Genomic DNA, 15,855 nt, shown 5'->3' with positions numbered 1-15,855 from the left:
GGTTTTCCTGCGTGTTTGAGTCCGACGCCCCCCTCCTCCTGCCAGCCGGATGCTGTGCGTTTTGCAGATGCGGATCCACACCACATGACGGCAGCCCATTCTTCACACATTGAAGAGTCTCGCCTCTTAATTGCTCGCCACCATGATCCGTCCCTGTGGGATAAACATGTAACAAAGCTGCTTAGCCGCTCCGTTAACCGGAGATGACAGCTTTTAAGTTCTATTTTCTCAAGTCCTTTGAATTTTGTATCACCCCGCCCCCTGTGCCCCTGCTCTCAGAAACCATATTTCTGATACCAAACTTCTCTTTGTGAAACCAAACTGTCTTTCAATCCCAAATTTTACACCGTTCTGGCATGTGCTGCTATGTAGATGTGCCTTATCATTCTGTCACATCTCCTGGACTGCGATGGCACCATTCAGCAGAAAATAAAATGATAATAGTAAAATCTTCAAAGTGGCATAAGTCTAATCCTGCGATTAACTAGCAAATATGTGCAAATGTGTTTTTTGTAAATGACGAGAGATCACAAGTGTGGGTGTGTATGAACTCACAAGGAAATTCTCCTTTCCATTGTGCCTTTCAAGCATGTTTTTTCCTCTGATAATGAAGGATATTTCCAGTTCGGCAAAGGTGAAACGAACTGCCCCCACTTTACAGTGTATGCACTGCTGAATTTGAGGGGGGGCTGTGTTCATGTCTGCCCTGGGATGTGTTCTGCTGGGGTTAGGCTACTCTGATTGCCTGATTACATACTCGATACTCTGTCGCTGCAAGGAAATTATGCTGATGGCATTAGTGTCTTATAGAAAATACGAAGTCTACTTTCATTTTCCAAACTCTAAGATGATCAGAGAGACGATAAGAAGGACATATATTGGGGCAGGGTCCCCTTTCTGGTTTGGTACCCGACATCAGGGCAGGGTCCCCTTTCTGGTTTGGTAGCCGACATCAGGGCAGGGTCCCCTTTCTGGTTTGGTACCTGACATCGGGGCAGGGTCCCCTCTCCGACTTGAGGATGGAACATTGGGGTGGGGTCTCCTTTCGGGCATGAACTTGATATTGGTGCAGGGTCCCCTCTCCGGCGTGGTACCAGATTTCGGGGTGGGGTCCCCTCTCCGGCGTGGGTACCCGACATCGGGGCAGGGTCCCCTCTCCGGTGAGGTACCAAACATCGGGGCAGGGTCCCCTCTCTGACTTGGTACCCGACATCGGGGCAGAGTCCCTTCTCCAGTGTGGTTCTTGACATCGGGGCGGGGTTCGCATTCCGGTGCAACATCAGGGGAGGGTCCCCTCCCTGGCCCGACATCGGGGCAGCATCACCCTGCTCAGCCAGAATTGTCAGCCTGTGAGTTTCCATATGCAATTTCCTCAGTAAACATCTAGCATGTTTCAGATGCACAGAAAAAATGCCGTCTTTCCTGTTGAAAGGGAACTTTTTTTTTCCTTCAGTAAATAACTCACCTATACAGCTGGGTTACTATGGAATCGTGTAAACAGTGTGGAGCCTCTTTGGAGAAAAGTCTCTCCTAAACAAATACAGTAATGGAAATGTATCAAGCAGAGATGTGTGAACACTTTGACCTTTTTATTATGGAGACCTTTCCTGCTTATTGGGTCATCACCATATTCGACACTCTGGTGCCCCTCAGGAGGCAACTGAAGCCAAAATCAAGCTTAAGTTAGGAGGCAGTGTGGCATGGTGTGTTATGCTTCAGAAGGACCATACACTGTCAGCTCTGCTGTGCTGCCTGTGTAAATATATGTATTTCCAGTAAAGGCATATGCACACGTCGTTTGTCATAATGAGCTTGTGTAGAAATCAAACCGTAGGTGAAACTGGCTGCTGCAGATTAATCAGCAGATGGTCAAATTTTACCTTCCGCGATGGCAGGATTAACTAGTAATCTAAATGCAGCAAACAAGAGGGCATAGCTTAAAATCAGGGGTGGGAGTGACTGGATGTTGCTCAGTGCAGGAAAAAGCAAAATAACATGCAGAATTTATAGTGACCTCCTTCCATCTTAATAATTACACTAACGGGCATGTGGAAACCTGTCGAAGCGTGACAATGTGGCAAACCCACATCCGTACCGCAGTCTGGAAGTCCCATCCACAGTTCTTTTAATGAAAATCCAGAATTTCTGGTGGGAGAAGTTAAACCCAGGATGAATGCGACCTGCGACGGGATGATGGCCCGCTCGCCGTGTTGGCTAATAGCTGTGGCAGGAGCTGCCTGCGGGGGGGAGGGTGATGAGAGCACAGGGGGGTGTTTAGCATGCAGGGGGCATCAGCGGGCCACTTTCCCTGCCGAGCCTGAGAGATCTGCCATCGATCCAGCTCAATTGGGTTCCAGTGGCCCCTTCCCCCAGGATACCGATCCGATGAGGAAGAACCGGCTTGCAGAGCTCTCTGATTAACATGAGTATACTAATACTGCATACGGCAATTTTAGGGGGCCTGCCTGGATGGGCTGCCGGCCCCTGAGGGGCCCCTCTGAAAGCCCGCGAAATCGGCGTGGAAAGCTGTGGCTGTCAGGATAATTTAAACCCCTGGTTTGGATTGACACATGCAATGATGGCCGCCCACACTGTTAGGTATGAATACCCCAGGATGCAGGAGAAACACACAAAAAAACGACAGAATTAGAGAATACATCAGAAATCTCTTTTGCCTCTTAAACCCCCGTTCGCCATCACAGACGTTGGACAGGTTTTAAGATTTTAAGTTGTTTTGCATTCCCCTTCCCTGCAAAATATCCCAGGATATGCCCCTAAAAAAGTCCATGTTATGTAACAATATGTCTTTATTCTGATCATTACCATATTTTTTTTTTCACCAAACAGAAATAAAAACTCAGCATTAAATGTAAAACTGAAAAAAATGGAGCCCAACCTGGGGATTTGACTGCAGGGCTTTGAAATTCCTCCTGTGAGAATGACTATAAATGTTTAATGCATCCCTGCACCTTTGCATGGTAAAATCTCCTACAAGCCCCCATGTGTTTTACGATGATGGGGAAATGTGTTATTATTTTTCTCCCATAATCGCCCAGCTGCTCGCGTCTTGTCCAAGCGGCAGGTGAGAGCGCCCCCAGGTGAGCGTGTTGCACGTTCCCGCTGCATGAAACGCCCTTTTGTAAACGGCCCCAAGTGGCCTCTTCCCTCACCCGAGCCGGCTTTGTTTGGTGCCTTTATCCAGCCTTGTTTCAGATGAATTTCCACTTCTTAAGCGAAGGCGATCCACTGTGTTCACCTGAGACCCACATGGCGATGGTGGCAGCTCAGAGGCATGAGCTGAAATCAGGGTGACAGGAAGTAAGTGGCGCTGCTGGGTGATGTTAATCAGCGTCACTGATCGGGATTCGCATCTGTGCACATCAGCAGCCAAGCAAAACCAAGTGCATGCGCGTAGAAAGCTTCGTCTTTCAAAGGATGTCTGGTGTGATTTTCTGCTGTACTGGAGAACCCCAGCTGCATAGACAGGTGATGCTGTGATGTCTGTGTGTAGATTAACCCGAAATGAGGACATGTCCCATCCCCCTCTGTTATGCAAAGCCCTGCCTGCCTCTTCCCTGTGGCCCGCTTCTTGGTGTGACTGAGTGAAACTATTCCCTGACTTGAGAAGGCGGTCAGCGTTTTGGCCCCGAGCCGCAGCCCCATGACTCAGTGCCCCCTCACCTGTACGGAAAGCTCTCCCACATGTGTAGCAGCCACGTCTAGCGAAATCACATCTAAAGTGCAGCGCCCAGACGGCCTTCCGGAATGATCTGTGGCCGTCGGAGAAGTGCTGAGGCTCCGACGCTGCACAGCCCCCGGTAACAGACGGACCCACCATTTTAACGCGGTCGTCACTCCTGCTGTGTTAAAGGGATTTGCGCCATGGACAGATGGGCTCCATAAAGGATGAGTGAACCTGTCTTTTTAAATATGCGGTTAAAGGGACGGCTCAATCGCGGCCGGTCCCTGTGCAGCTCTGCTGGGGGGGGGGGGGTGTAATCTGGCCCAGGCTTGGAACCTGTTCAAGTCCCGCTTTCGCTCCACCGCACGAACATAATTGGTGTTATATTAGCTGTCCATGAACAGCACATGCACACTGAGGAAGGATGGCAGGTGAGTTGTGGGCTGTCGCCTTTGTGGTGGTCTTTGAGGTTCAGCTAGAGCAACAGAAGACCTCAAGCCTTGTGGAGCAGACCACCAAGTGAGGAATACTGAAGTTTGTAGAGGATAACCGCACCCAGTGTGCAGTCTGGCATGCTTATGGTCACAGAGGTTTGGTTGTACAGGCATTTGAGTAACTCTGAGCTCTAGGCTTCCTGAAGGTCGTATGTCACAAACATGTTACAGTAAAATCCACTTATAACAGACTTCAAGGGACCTGGCAAAACAATCAGTTATATCCAAAGTCCGTTACTGTATATCCAGCATAACTGCATGCCCAGAACACAACTACAGGACACCATTTACTCATGCCACACCCCAGCAGACACACTTGTGGTATAGATTATTATATTGTACATGTAGTGTAGATGCGTGACTATTAATAATTGCCGACTACGAATCTGCACTGGATATTACTATTATAGCCGAACAAAACTACAGCTACGGCCGTGGGGACCAAATTGTTTGTCCGTTATGAGCGAAATTCCGTTATATGCGAGTCCGCTATATCCAATGCTTTTTTTCTGTATGTCCTTAAAGGCGCACGGCCGGGACCAGCGGACCTTGTCCGTTATAGACGATATTCCGTTATAAGCGAGTCCACTATAACGGGATTTTACTGTACTGAGGTTTGGCGTCCTTAAAGCTCTTTTGGGTTGAACTTTGACCTACGCTTCTGCGCTGATGTTGTTGTATTTGTACAGTCAGTCAGTAGTTTTCTTAAAGATCACAGTTCACACCTGAACATGGAGTAGCATCCGTAGCCCTTTTCCATGTACCTGGTGTGTTTTAGAGGTGAAACAGGCGTGGAGGTCGGCTGCAGAGGTCAGCTTCACCGTCTGCAAGATCAGCATGCTTTCTGTGTCCCCTTCCAACCCACCCTTCTCTCCCGCTTGTCTGCCAGTGCCACAAAGAATTTCCCTGCGGATGAACAGTGAGACATTCCTGCAGAAGATCCCTTCCCTGCCCTGACGTGACGTCCAGGGGCCTGGATTCTGGCTGTGGTGTAGCCATTGCTGTTGGCAGATGCTGGCGGCTTACACAGCCAGCCCACGCTGGGCTCGGAATCACACCGGATTCAAACGAATTCCAGCCTCCAGAGCATGGAGTAGATGAAATCACTCACGTACGGTACCATGGGAACCAGAGCTCATTTTGCACACGCCTTCTCTTTAGATGTGTTGTTCCGACCTCTTGTACTGGGCTTGAAACTGGGTTTGGTTATGAGCTAAAATATTTAAATCCCATAAATATTTACCCGACAGGCAGGACACTTTTCTTGGGCATTGTTTCACACTGTTTAATTTCCTCCTCGGGAGCCCAGCCTTCATGGCTTGCAAAATTAGAACAATATTTGACCTTATCTCCATGGTAGCGGCTCACCCCTCATTCTGATTCAGGCCGCGTTACATTTTCCAAGCCTTATACCCGGGACTCCTGTTGACAAGTCCAAAAACAATACGTCATAAATATTTATGGCTGGAAAGGGCAGCGCGCGGCTATGCTACGTGCTAATTAACGGCCCTTTCACTGACCTACGACCTGCTGCATTTGTTTTACCAGGACAAAGAGCTTGGCCAATTCCCACTTACTTCTAAATTTCCGGAGGTGTCTCGGTAATATTTACGGCACACGTCGTGCCGGGAGCTCGGCGGCAAGAGGGACTGTGCCACATGGCTCGTGGGTAATTATTGTTTCTGAATGATGGTACATTAACGTTGAATTACCCATTGCTTGAGCTGGTGAAGGGAGCACAGTTACCTGTTACCTTAAGAGGTAACTTCTTTCATTAGGCTACACCCCATGGGTAAAAGGGCAATATTAATGTCTTGCAATATATGTAAACCAGTCTCACGCCACAGTTGGGGGGAAATTTTTTTGTCAATAACTAGAACTATTGCTTGGTAATTGATGACCACTCCGCCAACAGACAGCGCTCTATTTAAGGAACTGAATGCGTGGCCCTTTGAATGGCACTTCATGTGAAGGATCCAGCGCTATAACCCCGCCCATCGATCTGGTAAGATGCTATCCCTGCTTCACCTCCAGTACTCCCTTAACCTGCTTCCTCTCAATCCTCCCTTGCCTGGGGTCAGATCAGGGCCTGTCTGTTGGGCTCTAGCAGGGCCAGGCGGTGCTACATAAGTCTGCTGGCAGCCCTCTGGTAGATCTCATACCCATAGCGGGCCAGAGGTCATTCTCTGCCTCCCGGAGTAACGCCCCAGCCAAATGCCGCCCCCTCTATGGCACCACAGGGTCCGACCCAACCGACCAAAACCCAGGGGGCCTGTCGCTTGGCCTGAATCGTTCCAACCAAACACGAGCAGTATAAATAGTCATTCCAAGGTTTTACGTGACCGCTGGGGTTTGTCGACATTGCCTGGGGAAGGAGTGCAGCTCTGTGCATGACAGGCGGGCGTGGGAAGCTCCGAAATAAAGAGGATAAAGGGATGTGTAGAAAGGAGTATGGCACCGGGATGAAGTCTGGGCTATGAGGAAGACGCTGGAAAAGGTCACTCCTACCACGATTAGCCTAATTAGCGTAGCCTCTCTGATCAGAGCCTTATAATTCAGCGCACCAGACCTGCCATTTCAGTGTGGGATCAACGTGGTAGCGAGCTGATTACGGATCTGCGGCACGGCCGTTCAGTTAGAAGGCGGCCACCTTGACCTTATGGAGGCGCACATGCTGTCCAATCAGAACTGGCCATTTATTTCGCCTGTGTCATTGTTTGGTCATGTGTCTTAATAATTTATGAAGCTGTGTTTGGGGGCTGCCACCAGTTGGAAACACCACCATCTAGCTCGCTAAAGGCTCCGTCCTGTTTGTCCTGGATAGACTAATTCATTTATTATTAATAACGATTTAGGCGAAAAATGCCCTCACAAGCACAGAACCTACAACTGATTAAGGTGGATAAAATCAGAATGCCAGTGTGGACCGGCAGTCATTCAACAAGGCCTCGTGGCACTGGACCTTTCTCCGTAGGATTGCATTTGGGAATTTCTCAATCACAATGTGGGGGGGGGGTGAGGAACGTGGGACACCTTCAGTTACCTCGGGCAGTGAGCGGCCCTGTTACGGTGACAGCGTGGCGATGCGTACATCCCACCGTGGCTGCTTCTGCGATTACGTGCCATTACTCTCTTTCCTGCCATCTTCCCTGAGATGTGGCAGGCCAGTCAAATGCCGTTTGTGGTCCTGGCGTGACCCTGCAAATATCACGTGGCTGCTTGTTTGTTCAGGATCCCAGCATGCATTTCGCCAGCCTGAGGCATGGGCTTCTGTCCATTTTTAGAGCTTTTTTGGACTTTTTAAATAAGGGTAGGGAGGCCCTTCTGCTGGGGCTTCTTCTCATGTTGTTCTGACTGGGACTCTGCTTAGCCAGCATTGCGCCACCCGCAGCAAATGGTGCTCAGTGGCAGCTGGTCTGTCATCTCTGGCGCTGGGGACAGCAGGGGGCGGTCAGGCGCTCCCTCGGACAGCCCGGCTCTTAAAGGGCTTAGGATCCCTGGCAGGCTGCTGAGACTCAACCTGACTGATGTGGAGATGGTGTAGCGGCTCTTTCCAGCTTGCCTGTGGCTCCTATTTTCACCAGCCGGCCTCTGAAGCTGTGAAGCATGTTGGAGGGGGGGGGGGGGGGTCTGTTCTGGGTATTTACATGTAGCTCAGAGGCTAATCTCTTGAAATCCTGGAACCTCAAAGACAGACAGTGGTTGGTTCACTTGTAAGCAGAGACTGCAGTCTTCTCCGCGACTGACCGGGAAAGTGGGACTTCAGTGAGGCCTCTGGGTTTGGGTCCCATGATGACATTATACTGGAGCCCATGGTTCACACCGTCCAGAACGTCTACTGCCTCTGTTATGTCGAGTTCCTGCTGGAAATCCTGAGCCAGGTCCTACAGGGCAGCCCGAACATGCTAGCAAGCAAATTTCACCAAGTGGTTCATTTGTTTTACTATTTCATGGTGGTCTCACTGAATCCCTCCGTTTCCTCCCATTCTGGGTTCAGCAGCAGCAGCGAGCCCCAGCGGCTTCTCGACTCAGGATTGGTCGCAGGTCACGCTTCTCATTTCCAGCTAAACTCACCCTTAAATAAAATCAGTTGTCATAATTAATGCTTTCCCTTCCAAGCAGTGCTCCCCGACCCTGATCTAACAGGACTGTTACTGCGCGCCAATTAGATGGCCTGCTTTTTATATGGATCCCGTGTTTAGAAAAAGGCTCTCACCTCTCACAAGCATGGAACCAGCCACCTCAGATGGTGGGCCTGCATCTAATGCGTTATTAGCAGGGATGGATTACTGACCGGGCCAGCGGGGCCGCTGCCCTGGGGGCCTTGGGGTGCAGGGGGCCCGTGGGGCCCCTAGACCAAAACAATTTGCAACGCTTATCAACAATGTATTTTCGTTTGTCTATTTTAGAGGGCCTACATTCTTTGATCCTCTGCCTACAAGGGCCCCTTGAATTGTGGTGGTTGTGCTGGTGGTGGAGGGGGGGGGGGGGGGGGGGCTGGCGAACGTTTTGCCCAGGGGCCCAAACAACCCATAATCCATCCCTGGTTATTAGCGAAAGTATGATGCTAACTGGTCATAACTAGAGCTGGCTATATTAACCAGACAGGATAATGATTTGCAGCTGTGCGCTCATCTGCTCCACGTAATATTTAACTAGAGCACCACAGACACTTTAAACTGGGCACCTCTAGTTTCAGACATCTGTATCATCTTTGATGCCGTGTTCTGTCACAGGAAAGGTCTGCCCTTAAACAGATTGGATTCTCTGTGAACCATTCGTCCGTGATCAGAACTCGGCTGTTCCTCGACATACGGTGGATTAAACTTCGACAGCATCTGTCCATTTTACAAGCGCATATCCCATACGGGGTCACCAGCCTGGCAGCACTGGGCTCAGGGCTGGGGTACGCCCTAGAAGGGATGCCAGCCCATCGCAGGGTACACACAGGCACACGTTCATACTATATGAGCAATTTACAAAAGCCAGTAAGTCTAACTGCATGTCTTTGTGGTATGAGAGTAGCTGAAGGGAAAACATGCAAACCACACACAGAGTGAAGACATCTGCTTCAGCACTAGCGCACGGGAATGATAATTACGATCATAAAGGGAGTTGATTTATTGTTTTACCGACCCCATTATTATCTGCGAGTGTCATGTGAAGCCTCCTTTCCACAGGTTTAATATATTGGCTGTTTGAGATCTCCACACCCGTGGAGCCCCGAGAGTCACTCCTCCACTCCGGTGGAGAGGTGTGTACCTGAGAGTCTCTCCTCCCTCCTCCCATCCTCGCCGGTGGAGCAGTCTGTGTGGCTCTGAGTGGGAGTCACCCCTCCCTGTCTCGCCGGTGGAGTGTTGTGTGTCTGAGAGTCACTCCTCCCCTCCTCGCCAGTGGAGCGGCGCGGCGCGGAGGACGCAGCGCTTAGATGTGCGCCTCTTTTCCCCCGGCACCAAACAGCGGCACCCATGCCTCCGTATCCCACGCAGGGGATCGCGTCAGTACCGAGCTGAGCCAGCAGTAGCGAGAGCCGCTGCTGTCGCCGTGTTACGGTCCTTGTTGTTATTGCTGTTTTTTAAAGCACGTTTTTCCAGATCACTATGTTTGCGCTGTGGAGTTGTACCCGACGCCCAGTCTCCTGCACTAAAGTGTGGGTCAGCCTCCTGACCCTCGCAGCACTTCGGACATCCGCGATCCCGAGTAATGAAGGTAAGAGGCACGTTACTTTAACGAAATCCCCATCGTTTGCAATTAACCAGTTGTATTTAGATACCGCTACCTGCCCATCTCCCTAAAAATCCCTGCCTGCCTGTAACAGCAAAAAAAAAAAAAAACATTAAAATGTGATACGCAACACGCGTTTCAGTTAAAGGCTAGTAAAATGCACGCAATTTATTTTAATAGTCGAATCGTGTATTTGGCTCAGTTGGCATTACCGAGCTATCAGCAGATGCACTGAAGTATTGTGCCTCTTGTAATGCAAGACCATCGCGGAACTTCTGCAGGCGTGAATTTTTATCACAGATGCTCATATCTCGCTCTGTTATAAATACGTCGGCAGCTTGGAATTTGATTAGTTGCATGAGAGGTTGGTATCTAAAAACAAACGTATGGATTCATGTGATTTGGTAGATGAGGTTAAATAAGATAAAATGTGTCGTCCAGCCTGCAGACGTTGCTCCAGCAGATCTTTGCAGCAAAAAAATATAAACACTAACCGCACAAATGAAATGACTTATTGTAGGCGAAGCGACACGTCCCCGTGTGACCATTGCTGTCACTGAGTGACTGTCAAATAGTTTTGCCGCGGTGTGTCTGGAACTGAACCTGTGTCCTTTAAAAAGAACCTTTTTGACGAAGCCTTAACACCAATACAATAATATTTATAATAACAATAATAATGTTGATTATTAATCTGGACTGCGTAGCACAGAAGCGCCAGATCAGATTTTGCGCTTGAATTAAAATCTATAATTTAATATCATTTGTCGTCGTCGTCGTTCCCACCGCCTCGATAATGCAACAGAATAAGAGGATCCATGCGCAGCAGGTCCGAAGCTGAAATGGACCCGAATGGCGGGGGAGATTTCTTAGGTTCGGGTATATTAATGGACCGTATGATCGGATCCCGCAGGACCCGTAGGAGACGTTCCGGGTACGGAGCCAAGGAACATTAGCCCACGGACTCCTGCTTTATGTGTCCCGGGTCCGACAAAGTTTCGCATTGCAGATCGGCGCCAGTCCGTAGTGTGCAGGTGTACGCCGGGGTCCGGTCCGGTGCAGGTGAACCGCACCGAGTGTCCCCACCTGGACAGTCCTGACATGCGTCTGCATCCCGAAAGGTGTGCATGTATGATCGGTTCACTTTCACTTTACGTGTCTGAGAAGCCTCTCCGTTTTCTCGGTAACGTCCGGTTTTATTAGGCCATGCACACTAATAAACGACTTATTGCTGTATATTTCATTACTGTCAAAAATTTGGTTTTAATACATTTACATCACGCAGTTCGGCAAATTTTACCTGCATATAGTCGACGTCGGAGAAGGGTACAAACCCATGTAGCACAATTGATCATTAGGTTATTTAAATTAGACATTGGGAAATACCAAACGTGGAGATATGTAGTATAACTAAGGACTACATATCAGATTAAGATTAAGAGCAAAGTAAAAATTGTAGTCTACGGCCTGTAAAAAGGACGGTGCACCCCAAATATAAAGCGTTTTGTATTAATGGCCAGGCCGTCGAGTTTTTGTAGGCTAGTTAAACTCAGATCTTAAATGAAATGTCTAGGCTGTAGTGTCGGTCTTGAGCGGCGTGATTTTCAGAATAATATCAATTGGATTTCATCGTATTTTGTGCTGCCCACACCGATTTCACTTCCGTTTCAGGTCTCCCCGCGCACCGTAAAGGCCGGTAGATGTTGCGCCCTCGGCCCCCGCTAGATGAAAGAGATTTATTAACGCGGGATGAAATTGTCTCTGACGCTAGACATTGTCGCTCCAGCGTCTTTTCCTCTATTATCTGAAAAGAGAGCAGTTAAGGCTCCGAGCCGGCCTTTTGTATCCTGTCTGGATTTTTGCTGTCATTGATCACTGCCCCTTTCAATCCCAGCTGACCACCAAAATTTAAACAATTAATTTAGATAAACAGGAGTATTTCATTAAACAAATATTAATATGTCCAGTTAGCTCAGACTGTAAGGTAAGACGTGTCTTTAGGCAGTTTGTAAATTGTGAAAGATTGTGTAGCATTACGTGTTTTAGAAGTAACCGTTTTCTACATGTATCACTTTGGTCAAATTCGTTTAAAAAGCCGAGAGATGTTAGTAATGTTATTAGGATGAAAAAGTCTGTTCATTTGAAGGGGAAACTATCGGTATATTCATGCGCTAATTTTGTGTGTTATCGCTACATTAAAAGAAGAATGATTACTATGATACTGGAGAATAATAATGTGACATTTGTTCATATTGATCTTTTCCAAACATGCTAATTTATTAAAAAGAATATGATATTTTATATACGGCAGCAACGATAGCTTGGTTTATCTCGTAGAGAAGTCAGCGATTGATTGCAGCGTGCCGCATATAATAATTCAGAAACCAATTAATGAGACCAATTTTGTTTGCAAAAACAAAACCTTGTGTAACAAATGCCCGGTTTTGTAAATAGACGCTTTTTGTTAGGGAGCATATATTAGTGATGACACATATTCTACACAAAATTCATGTAAAATAATAGTGCAAAACTAATAATAAAGGCCTAGTGTGACTACGGTTGTTTGATAGTCGAGAAGGCCGGAGTTGGGATTGCTTAGAGGACTTGAGATCAACATGGCTTCCATAGCTCCCTATGTCTTGTGTGTTTTAATGAAGTTCAGCCATATTGTGGTAATTTAGGTAGGAGTTGCATCCTGAATAATGGAAGGTGGGGGGGGGGTCGCATCGCACATGAAGTTGGAGTCCCCCCTCAAAGGGCAGGGGCCACCATCAGAGTAAATGGCAGGATAATGGATGGTGGCTTTCCGTGGTGTGATGGATGACGGATGAGTTATGTGATAATGACATTGTGAGATGTGCAGTCGTGCCCCTGGGAGGCCATTCAGGCCCGGGTTGGCTACATGCCCTATCTGAACCCTCAGAACCCTAAACGGTAAAATGAACTCATAACAGTACCTAACCAAAGCCTCCCCCCCTGGATGTGTTACAGTTTACCACCTAAAGGGGATGCTTTCCGGCGTGTAATGCGCTCCTCTTCCAGTCTGGTCTTGCCTGCCCGTCAGGGTAGAATAGCACAGCCTTGTTTGTTACTCTGCTTCTTTTCAGACGCTTCCCGAATCTGTTTGCCTCTTTTATAAACTCTCTCGGAGAGTGTTTTCCCTGTAAATACAACCCCCTTTCGTTTCTACTTTCAGAAGCCCAGAGCTTGCAGTAAACCCTGGCGTTTTTTCCGCAATGGATTCCTCAAAGATGCATGATGTTGAATGAACATGGCGTGCCGGGGGGGCCGTTAAGTTGGGACACGTCCTGCATACATCACTGACCTCAGAGGAGCCTGTGCCTCTTTTATTTGAATATAAAACCTTATTCTTCATATGTACAGCTGTGTTGAACCATTTACATTACTTGATTTGGAATGAAATGTTTATTCCTTTTAAGGTGTGTTTTTTAATGGACTAAGAACTAGCTTGTCAGCTGTTGGGACTGTAACAGGGTCGTTAGCAGAGATGGTTGCGAATTCTTCAGACTGACCGCGTCTGTGTCGTGCCGTTTGTTTTTGGAAATTTGGTACAATGCATTGAGGTCCCCGTCGCGGTATGACACTAGATCGGGAGAGCTGTGATCTGCGATGTGGGTTTTCCGTGCGTCCTGCACGGCGTGACACCAAGCTTTGCGAGATCGGGCCGTTGTGATCCGATACTGTCATGCCTCAGACCCAGGGCAGGAGCAAACGAGCGATACAAATCGGACACTCTGCCGTGCGGCCGGATTCACCGCGGGCGCAGAGAATTACACTACAGCTAAAAGGGCCGGTGCTGTGTCCCTGTAGGATGTGACACTCGCATGTTATTCGCTCACTTTGAAATAACGATTTTGCGGATTTTATGCCCCCTCGTCTCTAAACTCAAGCATGCCTAGTTTCTGATTTTTAAATCCACAGTATATGCTCTGGGTTAAAAACCAGCTTCCCCACAGCTATGCCGCTAATGCTTCCTCTGTTGGCTGACTGCCTTTATTTATTCGCTATTTTTAATTTTTTTTTTGCAGTGAATTTACTGGACTCCCGATCTGTAGTGGATGACCTGGGGTGGATCGCCTATCCCAAGAACGGGGTAAGTCTCGTCACTCGAATCCAGCCGCGATCTGCATAGGCTCCGTCAAGATACATCTCAAGGTCTACGGCTCCCTGGGGCAAGTAAAAGAGAGATTTTAACGGGAAAAGAAATGTATAGATAATGGTTACAGGAGCTCAGTGTTGCTCTTATGGCGTGTCAGTAGGGAGAGAAGCTTGTGTTGAAATTTCATGCAGGATTCCATCATCCTCATGATTCTGGGGTCATATCATAGTGCTCGGGAGAAGGAGAAGTCCTCTGGGTTATCCTGCGCCGGCAAAAACCAGGCGAGGAACCCCCGTCATCCCGGAAGCCTTTTCTGTTCACACGGGAACGCCAGTGTTGAGGATGAGTGGGTAGCAGGTGGGGTCTTGACCTTCGTATGAAGCCTGCCTGGATACCAAGCCGCGATTGAACCGCGACGCCCCCTATCTCTTGCGGTAGACATTGACACACGCGGGTGAGGGTTTGCGAGAATCTCCTCTGGCCCAGCTGGTAAAGGTGATCTTCTGATTATTTAGCTCAAATCCCCCCCCTCAGGTTGCTGGATTTCCGGATCATGAAACACGTCAGTTTGCGAAGAAGAATTCCGGGATCGGCAAAATCGCTGAGACTTGTTTTATGCAATCACCAGAGAAGGAGCTTAAACTAGTGACTGTAATCCAGCAGCAGTTTGGCTAATCCTTCTGACCTTAAAAACAGTTAAATATCAATGAGGCTAAATCATCCGCAGTTTTGTGCTGGAACCTAAAAAGAGCCATTGTGTTTTTTTTTTCTTTTATTTGTCCTTATCTTGGGATCTAAATATCAGTATTTAAATACCAGTTTATTCTTATGTAAAAGTCCCCCCGCCCTCGATACCCTACCTAGTCTCTTGTGGGCTGTCCTGTGTGAGCGGAGCTGGCGACAGACGACACCCACAATCCGCCATCATGCAGCCGCTTCCTGATGCACAGCTGAAACATCCACGGCTGATTGTTCCAGCCGTGCTGCATTTCCGGGGTTCAGACGAGACCCCCGATCCTGTCTCTAAAGCCTGCAGTACATGGCCAGACCTCCAGGTGGTGTGGTGGCTACAGAGCCAGACACCTACGTGTTTATTTATTACCTTATTTACCTAATCACCGCATCTCTCCATTATCACTGTCCTTAAGCGCCGCCCTTCCTGCAGTTCACACCTGCCCTGGCTTGTGCTCGCGCCCCCCCTCCGCCACGTTTCGCGAGGCTGGTCCCCCATTCTCCCCCCCCCCCCCCCCCCCCCCTTTGCTGGTCTTTGTGAGTCACTCATCAGATTTAATCACAGATTGGCTTTGGTGACACAACACTTGAGCACAGGCCTGGGGGAGCCAAGAGAGGGTGTTTTACAGCTCGGCAGTGACAAATAAACAAACAGAAAGGTCTGCCAGCGCTGCCGACCCTGCCTCTCAGCATCCGTCTTCTTTGGGTTGGATTTATGTTATGTGCACAGTACCACACGCATTTTATAACACAGGTACACCCGAGAATCCACGCCTAAGTATTTATGGGGTGCAGACATCTGTGTATGAATAAGGTGGATTCTCAAATGCTTCTAGAGCCCCCCCCCCCCACCCCGGCTTTGGTAAGGGAGGGGGCCATGTGTCACCATGACCATCAACAACAACCCATATATTCTGTAAGCAGTCGGGTCCCGGGGTTTCCCGCGTACAGCCACCTGCCTGGGCCTTCCTCCCTGCCCCACCCCCATCCTGTGGGGGCTTTTATGAATATTTTACTGACACTTCTGCCCTCTGCCCTGTGCAGGTGTAGAGTGTTTCATGTGCACAGCCTGCCTCTCTGTCTCCGCCTCTTGGTAAGAAGGTGCG

At 48.7% G+C, this 15,855-nt stretch overlaps 1 protein-coding gene across 9 annotated transcripts in view; it reads left to right on the top strand.

Annotated features, from left to right (window-relative positions):
* LOC125746603 (ephrin type-A receptor 5) overlaps positions 1 to 15,855 on the top strand; it is a 114,880-nt gene that overhangs the window by 51,312 nt on the left and 47,713 nt on the right. For 8 of the 9 annotated variants that reach the window (XM_049020774.1, XM_049020772.1, XM_049020778.1 and 5 more), the window contains 5 exons: positions 5,066 to 5,287; positions 5,725 to 5,845; positions 6,092 to 6,181; positions 9,771 to 9,885; positions 13,947 to 14,011. In XM_049020774.1, coding sequence (XP_048876731.1) covers positions 6,116 to 6,181; positions 9,771 to 9,885; positions 13,947 to 14,011 — 246 coding nt within the window. In that variant the 5' untranslated portion in view covers positions 5,066 to 5,287; positions 5,725 to 5,845; positions 6,092 to 6,115. The remainder of the gene's footprint in view (positions 1 to 5,065; positions 5,288 to 5,724; positions 5,846 to 6,091; positions 6,182 to 9,770; positions 9,886 to 13,946; positions 14,012 to 15,855) is intronic. The other variant, XM_049020775.1, reaches the window with a different exon arrangement.

Source organism: Brienomyrus brachyistius, chromosome 7 (assembly GCF_023856365.1).
Source record: "Brienomyrus brachyistius isolate T26 chromosome 7, BBRACH_0.4, whole genome shotgun sequence".
Classification (NCBI taxonomy): Eukaryota; Metazoa; Chordata; class Actinopteri; order Osteoglossiformes; family Mormyridae; genus Brienomyrus; species Brienomyrus brachyistius.
Note: the sequence above shows the minus strand (reverse complement) of the source record. Positions and strands in the feature narration are given on the sequence as shown.